The 13,112-nt window shown below is 47.4% G+C and overlaps 1 protein-coding gene across 10 annotated transcripts in view; it reads right to left on the bottom strand.

Moving 5' to 3' along the window:
• The window catches only part of RIMBP2 (RIMS binding protein 2), a 325,528-nt gene that overhangs the window by 81,895 nt on the left and 230,521 nt on the right, over nt 1–13,112 (bottom strand). For all 10 annotated transcript variants that reach the window (XM_059876305.1, XM_024977660.2, XM_059876306.1 and 7 more), the window contains exon 4: nt 1,570–1,674. In XM_059876305.1, coding sequence (XP_059732288.1) covers nt 1,570–1,674 — 105 coding nt within the window. The remainder of the gene's footprint in view (nt 1–1,569; nt 1,675–13,112) is intronic.

Raw genomic sequence — 13,112 nt, 5'->3', positions numbered from 1 at the left:
CGCTCTGGTAAGAAAAGCCAACCTGTCACCCTTGCTGGACAATATTTGTATTTCTGTCCTGGATGCTCCCAGCCTGGGGATGTGGCTTTCAGGGATGCAGTGAAGGAGTGTAGGTACCAGGCACCGGAAGGTCCCTCACGCATGGAAAGAGGGAGAAGACAGGAGTAATATCGGTGTCTGCATCCCAGCAATATCCTTTCTGGACAGCATCTAATGAAATCTTGCTTCTCAGCGTACCAGCCAACTTATTATGACAGGTAATAAGGACTGTGACAGTCTCTATCACACCAGCATAATGAAATCTATCCTTAGCACGAGGTCTCCACAAATGATTAGGAAAACAGCATCAGAAGTTATCTGCTTGATGCTACACGCTCTGCTAATAAACTCGGGAGAAGAAAAACACTCCAACAGATAGGGATCTCCAGCCAGATAAGGCTAGCCACTGAGTCCTTTATTTGAGATCAAAGACCTGGAGGGGCTGGCTGGGGGTGGGGGCGCCACCGATGGAGGAGGAGGGTGCCGGCTGCTCATCCCAGTGAAGGGAGGCATAACTGGGACCAGCATCTGCATCAGTGGTCAAGCTGGGTCCTGCCTGGAAGGGCTGGGCTGCCTTCCCATGGGTGGGGGACACAGGGCTTCAGGATTGAAACCCAATGAGAAATATACACAGGGACTCCAAGCCTCATGGTTCTGAAGGAGGGGTCCCCAGATTCATCTGGACAGAGACAGGAAGAACAAGGCTGCTGATTAAGGATGCTAACTTTCGTGGTCCCCAAACCACCCCAGGTGCCATGGGAATACACCTTCTGAACTGCTTGGTCCCCTCCGCTCGTCCCCTTCTCCCTCCCTCTGGTTTCTGTCCTTTGTTCTTCCTACCATTTTTTCTGTCCTTACTCCTCTCCTTTGCTTTCTTCTTTTTGTGTTCCCTCTCTCTCTCTCCCTCTCTTGTCCTTGATCATGCTACATATATTGCCCCCAAACTTGATTTGCTCACTTAATAACACATCATGTAAATCCGATAAGATGGCATCTATAAACAGAATTTCTTCCTCCCAATGTGGTCATGCTGCTCTGTGCTATGGATGCCCCACAGTTCACACAGCCTCGCCCTCGGATGGGCATTGGATTTAATCTTGTTACCTATGCCCACACAGCAGGATCCAAGTCGAACCAAACCAAAACTGGTTCCTGTATTTGTTACAGGTATATTCCCAGAACAGAAGGTTGCAGGGTCAAAATAGACCTTTAGTTCTCAAGGATGCTGTCAGTCACTTAGCCCCAGAGATAAAGCAATTCACACCCCATTTTAATAACCCACAGGCGTGTCCTTTTCCCTACAATCTCGCCAGCATCAACTGTTAGAGCTTTTCCTTTGATTTTTGCAGCTTAGAACATAATCACAAGTTAACTGAGGAGAAACTAGAGCACACGGGGAATCTTTCCACACCAAGAAGTCATTCCCGAGCGTGTGAGAAAAGGCTCGGGAGAGCAGCCAGCCACCCACACTCCAGGTCCCCAGCGCACTGCCTGCCTTCTCCCAGGCCCCCAGCCCCAGCCCCAGCTCACCTTCTGCAGGAGGTCAATTTCCTGCTGCTTGGCGTTGAGGATGGCCAGGGCTTGTTCATGCTCCAACTCCAGCTGCTGCCGCCGTTCTGCGGCCTCTCGCATGTGCTGGGGAGGCAGGGGGAGACACACAGGTCAGGTCAGCCCAGCGCCCTGCAGGGAGCCGCGTCCTGGGTTCCCCCACAGCCAGCCGGCTCCCCGGTCTGACTCACCGCCTGCATCCCAGCTTCTCCCCAGGGCGGCAGGATCAGCCAGGGAAATCCTCACACCCACAAGCCTTCCTCCCCTGTTTGCGCGTTTTCTGTTTTACGTGCCAAGAGCACGTGAGCGGAGCTGCAGGTTCCTGTGTGGAGGTGAATCTCTCTTCTCTGTTTGAAAAAATCCTCTCTTTCTCCGCCCCCGCCGCCACCCCCAGGTCTTCTGCAAATACCAGCCAAGATGCATGGCTCTTTCCCTAGATAGGGCTACTGTTTCAAGCTTCTTACCACCATGTAACTGCTGTCACCCACAATAACCACAGGAGTGAGGTAATGTAACTGGCCCCATTCTACAGATGGGAAAACTGACACACAGTTTTCCTTGTTTGACACACACGTTAAGTGGCAGTCGGGCATTCAAATCTGACACTTCTATGGAGCTTCTGAATCTCAGGGTTTGGGCCTGTCTGATCACTCTGGTGAAGTGGGGTGCTCAGCCCCCCACGAGTCCAAATGTCCCTTCATTGGTCCCTCTGCAAATGCCCTGCCGAGGCAGGCGGTCCCAGGGCTGGGCCCTTCCTCTAACCAGAGCATCTTCTCCCTGCTCTGATGACCTCTTGTCACCCAAAGTCATCCCCCAGGAGAAGCCATCAGTGGGCATCAGAGAACACGAGGACCTCCTTACCCCTAACAGTGACCACCTGTGAACCCTGGTGGGGAGGAACCATGCGAAATGACACCATGCAGAAAAAAGGCACAGGTGGGACCAACTTTCACACAGGCAGAATCTCGTGGAAGATTTCACGGGAAACCATCTGAATTTAGCTTCTTTCTTCACCTTCCTCCCCCCTCCCCCTCTCCTCCCCTCTCCTTCATTTCTCCCACCTTCCCTTCCTTCTTTCCTCTTTCTCTTTTTATAATGAGATTTATGTGGCTCAGCAGTAAAGAATCTGCCTGCCAAGGCAGGAGACGCAGGTTAGATCCCTGGGTTGGGAAGACTTTCTGGAGGAGGCCATGGCCACCCACTCCTGTATTCTTGCCTGGAGAATCCCATGGACAGAGGAGCCTGGGGGGCTAGAGTCCATGGGGTTGTAAAAGAGTCAGACACGACTTAGCGACTAAACAACAGTAACAACAACAAATGCCAAAGGTGATTTAGCAGTCAACATTTTAAACACTGGGATCCTTCACGTAGAAGTCCGGATTCCTTCAGAAAAGGGAAGATTTAGCTCCGTGTCTCACCTGGAGGAGCTGGCAGAGGCTGGTCCCTGAGCACGCGCCTGCTGCTTGTCTGCTGCCCCTGCAGACCAAGCCTGTCCTTCCAGTGGCCTGACAGCTGAGGCTGTGTTCACGTTATACAGATGGGAGACATCTTAATATAATGGGGCTCTGCTGAGCTGTGTTTAGTCATTCAGTCGTGTCCAACTCTGTGACCCCATGGGCTATAGCCTGCCAGGCTCCTCTGTCCATGCGGATTCTCCAGGCAAGAATACTGGAGTGGGTTGCCATGCCCTCCTCCAGGGGATCTTCTCAACCCAGGGATCGAACCCAGGTCTCCTGCATTGCAGGCAGATTCTTTGCCATCTGAGCCACCAGGGAAGCCTGATACAATGGGGAGGGGACCCTAATGTACTTTCCTCCTTGGCTTGAATTTGTTGGTGATTGTTATTATTTATTACTTTAAAATTTTACCATTTTAATTCTTTTACTTATTTTTATCCCCTAGCCTGTGGATGGGGGCACAGAGAGATAAGGGCAGAGAGGCAAATTCTATGCTTTTCACCATTTTTCCCAAGTCCATTCCACCTGCTACCACCAAAAGCTCTTTTCTTCCAGGAACGATCTTGTCACTCTGCCAGTTTAAACTGTGAATGGGGAGGTTTGGGGGGTTCATGTCCCAAAGTTTTGTGGTTCATTTGTATTAAGAAGTGAAGTCTTCCTGCCTTCCATGTTGCACGCATTACATGTGTGGTGACATCACAAGCCGGCTTTGTCTCCCATTTTGGGCTAAACAACCTTACAGCCCCTCTGCTGTCTTAGTTTGATGGAAAGCTGCAATTACAGTAAGTCCCCTGAAATGTCAAAGTTGCCAGTGTGCCCCTGTTATGCTGGACGACTGTACTTTTCAAGGTATTGTACTGTAAGATTAAAAATGTTTTCTTTAATTTTTGTTCACTTTTTAAATGTATTATTGTATTTTAAGTATTATAAACCTATTACAGCACAGTACTATATAGCCAATGGTGTTAGTTGGGTACCTAGGCTAACTCTGTTGGACTTAGGAACAAATTGGACTAACAAACATGCTCTCAGAACAGAACTTGTTCATATATATAAGGGAGTTACTATAGTCAGCCCTTCAGCGGAGGAGTGGTGGTTTCACTGTTGCTATGGAAACTCGGGATCCTGGGAAGATAGGACCCCCCAAATATGAACAAAATCCCTTGAAATGTGGAAATGGGCATGACTGTCGATGACTATAACCTGCCTGAGTTGGGGCTGGAATGCGTCATTCATGTCTATTTGTGGACAGGAGGAGAATCAGCACACATCCATCCTTTTGCATCCACTCCAGTCTCCAGCCTTTCTGGTCTCACCAAGTCTCGCCTTCCTGAGCGGGAGAGGGGTTATTTGCCTGTAGACCCCCAAGAGCCAATGTTGACCATGGCTCTCCTGGCCCTGCGGAGTTCTCGGATTACCAATTTGGGTCCAGAAATTGCTAATGATCTCTAATGACATGCTTGAACCCCACTGTCCACTATCAAGCCACTGATTCCCAAACCAGCAGTACAAGGTACCAGCATTTTCAGAACACTGAGAAAGACCAACCACCAGAGCCTCTGAAGACGTAAGGAATTCTCTGAGCTTCCAAGAAGCTTTGGAAATTCTTCCACAAACACTGCTCACTGACTCAGAGGGATATTACTTTTGTCTGGTATTGTATTTCTTCTTAAAAGCATCAGAGTTCATTAACATTTATTCTCTACCAACATTCATGGGATTGTCAAGACGGTTGATGGGACTGTGTGTGTTAGGCTTTTCATTCTAGAGAGGAACATTTCTTTCCATTCCTTCATTCATTTTCTTCTTCTATGTATTTGTTCATTCAACCAACATTTATTGGGAAACTATCACATGCCAAGAAACTAGGCCTACAGAACAACAGGATTCTGCCTTCATGAATGGGCATTCAAATTGGGAGAGTGGATAAGAAAGGGGTTATGCAAGCCAATAAACAAAGACACGTCAATTGCAACAAGAAGTGTTAGGCTGAACCACTTAAGTTGACATTGAAGCATCTTTGTCTTATAAGACTGTCTATTCACATAGCCTAATCCTATGATGCAATGTCAGTCCAATACTGTAAAGAAAATTCACTCACTCATTCATTTATTCAAAAATTACCAAGTATCTGTCATGTGCCAGTTGCCACTCTAAGTTCTGAAGGTGAGAACAATGAAAACAAACACAAAACCAGCTCCCTTGGAGCTTACCCTCTGGAGGGAGAGACAGACTCTATTCACATGCATTAAACAATATGAAGCGTGTCAGGCGGTCCTAAGTGTTACAGAGAAAAATATGGTGTGAGATGAGAGGGTGGGTATGGAGTTGCAGGCATTGCAGAGGCTGGCAGCATTCAATGAATTGGCTGGAGCCTCATGGAGAAGAAGCAGAGACGTGGCAGGTGATGGAGCTCCGCCCTCGTGGAGGCTGTGATGGGAAGTGCCCTGGCGCAGGAACATCATGGCACAAGGACATCACCCATTCACCGCCCATTCCCACTGAAACGAGGCACTGAGCCAAGCTGCTAACAGGACTGTGGGGCTGTGAGGACTGCACTGAGCCCCCAGGAAGCTTCCAGAATGTTCCCTGCTCTGTCACTGCTCACTGGTTTGGACAACGTCCCACAGCAAGGAAAGGGAGACTTTCTTCTCCACCACTTCAAGGAGGAATGTCTTTCCAGAGAGTGACTGATGACTTCCTATTTGGTCTTGTCAGCCTAAACTGAGCAGATGCCCACAAGGAGGCCAACCCCTGGCAGCCCACAGCCTGAGGGGTCTCTGCACCCAGGAAGTGAGTCATGCGCCTTTTCTGCTCAGAACCCCTCAGTGGTCCTCATCGCCCAGAGTAAAACTGTGGTGCTGCCATGGTGGGGGAGCTGCAAGACCTGCTCCTTCCTCTCGGATGTCACTGCTGTCCGTCTCTCCTGCTCTGCTCCACAGGCCTTGATTTTCTTACTCTTTCCAAGGGCCAGCCACCCCAGGGCCTTTGCACATGCTGTTTTCTCTGCCAGTCATATGCTTCTCCCACCTGATATTGGAAGAGCTTGTTCTCTCAAAGTCCAGTCTTCGCCCAAATGCCACCTTCTCAGAGAAGCCGTATTTAAAATGGTAACCACCCCAGAGCATCCTTATTCTCCTCCCTGCTTTATTTCACTCCAGAGCACTTATTGCCATCCAATATATTTCACACTTCATGAGCCCACTGTCTGCTTCTCCTTCCTAGGATGTCTCAGGCTGTGGTCCTTGCCCCTGGACAGGTACTCAGTAAGTAAGCCGTCCTCTGTGATCTGCCCGTGACTCCTCAGAGCTCAGCTCTGCCCACTCATTCATCCTGCTCCTGTCACACTGGCCTCCACCAAGTTCCTGGAACTTTCCAAACATTCCCCAGTATGTGCTTGCAGAGACAGTGATGATGGAGGTGTGCTTCCGGCACTTCAGGTCAGAAGAAGGGCTGGGTGCAGGGATCAAGAAGCAGACTGCCTGGGTTCAAATCCCAGCTCTATTGCCTTCAGCTAGTGACTTAACCTCCCTGGGCTTCATTTTCTTTTCCTGGATTAACTATTTATTAGCATTTGGATCAATTTTTAGATGGCTGTGCTGTGCTTAGTCCCTCAGTTGTGTCCAACACTTTGTGACTGACCCTATGGACTGTAGCCCGCCAGGCTCCTCTGTCCATGGGGATTCTCCAGGCAAGAATACTGGAGTCGGTTGCCATGCCCTCCTCCAGGGGATCTTCCCAACCCAGGGATCAAATCCAGGTCTCCGACACTGCAGGTGGATTCTTTACCACCTAAGCCATGAGGGAAGCCCAAGAATACTAGAGTGGGTAGCCTATCCCTTCTCCAGGGGAAATTCCTGACCCAGGAATCAAATCAGGGTCTCCTGCATTGCAGGCAGATTCCTTACCAGCTGAGCTACCAGGGAAGCCCTTTTAGATAGTTAATTAACAATTAAATAACTAATGTTTATTAGTTAATTATGAATGACCACCTGCTTTGAAGAGGGATTTTGAATATTACATGAGTTAGGATAGTACCTGGAATCTATTAAGCCTATTATCTTTTACTCTGAATATAAGAAAACCCCTTCCCATCGACCTTGGAGGTTATCATGACACAGGATACTGCAATACAGTATTGTGTAACAAAGTGTCACGTAAAGCATCATGTGATAGAGGATCGTGTGATAGAGCATCGTATGTGGTGTGCCATAAGACATCATCATTACATGTTACAGTATCATGTAATTTAACATCATGTCATTAACCGTAATGTGATGCTGCTTTAACATAAAACTCAAGGTGCAATGGCGAATGGGATTGTTACATTTCTCTTTCTGATGTTTCATTGTTAGCGTATAGGAATGCAAGGGATTTCTGTGTATTAATTTGGTATCCTGCAACTTTACTACATTCGCTGATCAGCTCTGATAATTTTCCGGTGGCATCCTCAGGGTTTTCTATGTACAGTATCATGTCATCTGCAAATAGGGGGAGTTTTACTTCTTTTCCAATGTGGATTCCTTTTCTTCCTTTTTCGTCTCTGACTGCTGTGGCTAGGACTTCCGAAAGCTATGTTGAATAATAGTAGCAAGAGTGGGCCCCCTTGTCTAAAACTGGTACTGATGAACCTATTTGCAGGGCAGGAATAGAGATGCAGACGTAGAAAGCAGACTTGTGGACCCAGTGGGGGAAGGAGAGGGCGGGACAGAGGAGCATCGAAACATATATGGTGCCATGTGTAAAACAGCTAGCTAATGGGAAGTCGCTATATAACCCAGGGAGCTCAATGGGGTACTCTGTGACAACCAAGAGAGGTGAGATGGGGTGAGAATGCGGGGAGGTTCAAGAGGGAGGGGACACGTGTACACTTAGGGCTGATTCACGTTGTTGTATGGCAGAAGCCAATACAATATTGTAAAGCAATTATCCTCCAATTAAAAAAAAAAAAACTCAAGGTGAAGGGGGGAGAGGGGGTTGAATATATTCTATGACCAAGGACTCTACCAGCAAGGCAATAAGTGATAAAGATGATGGTATTGGTAAGATGATAGTGTTAAACAAAATGCGTACCATTTAGTAAGCTCTTACTAATACTGTGTACCAGGAACTATCTCTAACACTGAGAGCTGGGCATTGTGATTATGTTTACAACAGGCCACAGATTCATGATGCTAGCGGTAAAGAATCTGCCTGCCGGTGGAGGCAACACAAGAGACATGGGTTCGATCCCTGGATAGGGAAGATCCCCTAGAGGATGAAATGGCAACCCACTCCAGTATTCTTGCGCAGAAAATCCCATGGAGAGAGGAGCCTGGTGGGCTGCCTATAGGGCCACAAAGAATCTGACATGACTGAGCCACTGAGCACACACACGGCACAGACTCAGGGAAGCTGAGTGCCTTGCTGAAGCCCACACCAGAGCCTGGAAACCATCCCCAAACGACAAACCTCAGAGCCAGAGTCTGCCTAACCGCTGACCCTTTGCTGGCCTGAGGCCACTTCTCCATGGCCATCTTCAGTGTGAAACTCTAGCAGGGGCAGATCTGCATTTTCAGACTCCAGAACAAGCCGATCTGGTTCGGATGAACAATTATGCAGCTGTTTAATGATACTATTGTTCCAGCTAATTTTTGCGCTTCTGTTTATTTTGGAAGCGGGCACTGCCAAATACAGCCTGCGTAATCTTTATTTAGCTTCGGGAAGGAAGTTATTAGTGGAAGGAGGAAACCATTTGCCTTAAAGGATTCATTAGAAACATTAACCAAATATAAAATTCTTCCAGGCGTGCTGCCACAGGCGTGGGGGTCACTGGAGGATAGACGGGCCACAGACACCTTAGTGGGCTTCTTGTGTAGAGGCGAAAGGGGAACAGGAGTGTGTAGGTCAGATGGATGGGAACAACTGGGGTGGAAATAGCTGTTAAGTTTTTCAGACTGATGGACCAAGTCAACATGAAGCGGCTGTCAGAAAAGCAAAATGTGTAAAAATATATGCCCTTCTGGGTGTTACTGATCAGAGTTCTTGGCCTTCCTTAATCAATAAAAACTGACAAGAAGCCAGACAAGAAATTCAGGCAGGGCTTTATTGGGGCCCCTGCTGCAGCAAGCAAGGAGTGAAAACAAGTAACAGGTTCCCTGTCTTGCTTGCTCCCTGAGGGCATGAGAGCTGGTTCTTTATGTGAGGGTAGGGATGTATCCAGGGGTCAGGCTGGAGGAGGGACAGGTGGTCTGCCCACCCCTCTAGTGGTGTTGAGGGCAGGGGGCATGCGCAGTACCCTGCTTTTGCTCCCAACACTCTGTTTTTGCTCCCAGCTCTTCAGCAGTGGCACTTGGAGTTTTGGTCTTTTTGTACCTTTTTGTCCATAATTTGCCCCAACTGCTCATGCAATTATTTTTAGCCCCTTACAATTTCTTTGTATTTTATTGCCCGAGCAAACATTGTCCAGGTGCAAGCACTGCAGCAAAGGGTCCCAGGCCCCAGCCTGTCTCAGGGGACATCGTGTTTGAGGTTAACTATAAAAAGCATCACAGCTGGGGGAATAAGAGTAGCTGGGAACTTTTTTAGCTTCCTGTGCATCTTCCCTCATCCTACCTGTCCCTTCAAAGCCACGTTCCCCTCCAGCTACTGCCCACATATCTGTTTCATTTTCCAGCAAACTGCTTAGTGTTGTCTGCACCCACTGTCCCCGCGACCTCACTCCCCACTCACCCTTCAAGCTTCTTTACCCTGGCTTGCCTCCTACCGCTCAGCTAGCAGCCTTCTGCCAAGCTGACCAAGGAGATCCCTGCTGTCCAAGCCAGAGGTCACATATCTGTCTGATGGAATCATCTCTTAGCAGCACGTGGCAACCGGGGCCACCTCCTCATGAAACACCCGCTCTGCTCCTGGCCCAGGAACCCCTACATTGGCCCAGTGTCCCCTCTTCTCTGTTAACTCCAATTATACACTCACCTTCCCAAATAAAATCTTTATTTCTACACTCATATCCAACTGCCTATTTCTCATCTCCATGTGGATGTACAGGAGGAAGCTCAAATTCAACCTGTCCAAAAACAGAGTTCTTGACTTTCTTTCTCCAACCACTTCCAGCCCTCACTTGCCCTATCTCAGCAATGATCCCACCAGCCATTCAGATTCTACAGCCAAAAAGCCGGGAGTCATTTTTGCTCCCCTATCCTCCTTGCTCCACATCCAAGTCTTTAGAAAATCTTCCATTTGCACCAAAACTTCCTGGGTTGGCTCTTTTCTCCATTTCCACTTCCATCACCACTGGGCTGGACATTATCATGACTCCGCCAGACAATAGCCAGACTTTGGAGTTGGTCTTCCTGCCATCAGTCCTGCCCCCTGAAAAGTCCCCCAGAGTAGCCAGGGTGCTCCCTCCAAAACACAGGCGTCTGTGATGGCTAATTTTGTGTCAACTCACCTGAGCTAAGGGATGCCCAGAGAGCTGGGAAAGCATGTCTTCTGGGTGAGTCTGGGAGGCTGTTTCTGGAAGAGATTAGCATTGGAATTGGGGAACTGAGTACAGCAGATGGTTCTCCCTGGTGTGAGAGGGTGCCATCCCTTATGCTAAGGACTGGACAGAACGAGAAGGCAGAGGAAGGAAGAATCACTCTCCATCTACTTGAGCTAGGACGTCTATCTTCTGCCCTTGGACATCAGCTTCCTGCTTCTTGGGCTTTGGGGCTCAGATTAGGACTTACATCATCAGCCCCCAAATACTCAGGCCTTTGGACTTGGACTGAATGACACCACTGGCTTTCCCGGTTCTCCAGCTTGCAGGTGGCAGGGAGATCATGGGATTTCTTGGCCTCCACAACTGCCTGAGCCAATTCCTAGACTAAATCTCCTCTTGTATCTACATCTCTCTTTCTCTCTCTCTCTCTCTCTCTCTCTGTACATCTGACTGGTTTTGCTTTTCTGGAGAACCCTAATACCCTGTCTTCTGTTTAAATTACTCAATGGTTGCAATTGCACTTGGAGCAAAATTCAAACTCTTTGCCACTGCTGAAGGGTTCCTCTGTGATAGGGTCCACTTGTCTCTTAATCTCTTACTTCCCTCCTTCACTATTTAGCTGTGCTGGCCTCTGATCAGCTCCACTCTTATGTCAAGATCATCCCCGTCTCCACATGGGGAGCATATGCCACCCCACTGCCTGGAATGCTGGTCCTTGTAATCTTCACATGGCTGACCCATCACTGTATTTATATCCACCAGAGGTTATTTTGTCTATTTTTATGTTTATTTCTTCTACGTCTTCCCTCCTCCCTGCTTATCTGAGATCCATATGATTAAAGAACTCATCTCCATCTGCTGATACACCCCAGAGTCTAGAACAGTCTCTGGCACATAGTGGGATGGAATAAATGAATCCCTTTATCCAGAACATCTTCCCCATGGCTCCAACCCAATCTCAACTCTCTCTTCGCTGTCACTTATGGTTGTTCTTGTTGTTTAGTCTCTAAGTTGTGCCTGACTCTTTGCAACTGTATGGACTGAAGTCCACCAGGCTCCTCTATCCACGGGATTTCCCAGACAAGAATACTGGAGCCAGTTGCCATTTCCTTATCCAAGGGATCTTCCCAATCCAGGGACAGAACACGTGTCTCCTGCATTGGCAGGTGGATTCTTTACCACTGCGTCACCTGGGAAGCTCTTCACTTATGGCATCTATCATTATTCTGCATATAGCAGATGCATTGTCATTATTATCATTCTGCATGTAATATATGCATTATTACTATCCATATTCTGCATATATATCATAGACTTTGTACCATTCTGATTAATTTTGTGCAATTCCTACTTTTTCAATTGGACTCTAAATGTCTCTTCCATACCCATACTCCACAGGCAGTAGAAGCTTAATTCACATTTGCCAAATGGAATTCAATCAATGCTTATGGATGGAAGAGTTGCCCTTTGGCTGTCAGGAAACTAAATTTCTGCCTTTAGGGAGACTAGAGGAGAGAGAGAATTCTCACCACTAGGGATCCCACATTTTAACCGAACTGTGAGCCAGACACATCGACTAATTCTCCCAGAGGAAAGGCATGCTGGTAGGGTTAGTGTCTTCCATTTATCAAATGTTCTCTAGGAGATGAACTTTGAAGGCTGATAAAGAGTAGAGATAAATGGATGGTGAGAAAATGTTTAAACCAACAATAGGAGAGTGATTGGTTTTGAAGTCTGAAATCTGTGGAGTTAAGTGAATGGTGGGAGAAAAAATTAACTCAGATGATAGACGGGGTTTGGAGCTGTGAGTTGAACATTAGTAACATCTATGAACCAGTCAAAGCAAAGAAACAGACAAGACTCAAGACCATACAAACATATTAAACGTACTCATATGTCTTGGCATAAGGATATACTATTGATTCATCCCATACAGCATTGATTTTCCAAATACAGCCAGAAGATATGTCTATGTTGAAACACACACAGAAAACCACAGTGTTGCGAGGTTAATATTTTTGAGCTATTGATCAGTATTTCTTTCTGTTATTCTCTTCTATTTCTCCTCCACTCCTGCCCCACCTCCCATCCAGAAGGCAGGTCCATTCTGTGCTTGCCATCTCAGAGAGGATGGACAGAGTTGGGGCAGATAAAAGACTCTCCTGGGCTTTGGGGCAGGATGAAAGGAAATCACACCGACCAGCTATGCGTGGCAACTACCTAAAACTACAGCTTCCCTCCACATCGGCAAAAACATTGCTTCATCAGAAGTCAAGAGATAAATTCACGTGTGTATAGACCCTGGTGCATTCTGGAGAGAAGGGCTTTGGTTCTTCTTTCTGGAATGTTCCAGAGATGTGAGACCCAAGAGAACTTACAGCTAGCAAGTGATTCCAGAAAATGAAGCTCTGAACTGCCTAGCTGAGATCTCTGCACTACACTGGGCTAATTCAGAGTTCATATGAATTCATACCACTCAAGTATCAAATTCTTTAGTCCTCTAGTTAATTATACTGTCAGGTATATTTGAAAGGTACTAAGAGAGTAGATCTTAAAAGTCTGCATCACACACACACACAATTTGTAATTATGTACAGTGACAGATG

Source organism: Bos taurus, chromosome 17, assembly GCF_002263795.3.
Source record: "Bos taurus isolate L1 Dominette 01449 registration number 42190680 breed Hereford chromosome 17, ARS-UCD2.0, whole genome shotgun sequence".
In the NCBI taxonomy this organism is placed as follows: Eukaryota; Metazoa; Chordata; class Mammalia; order Artiodactyla; family Bovidae; genus Bos; species Bos taurus.
Note: the sequence above shows the minus strand (reverse complement) of the source record. Positions and strands in the feature narration are given on the sequence as shown.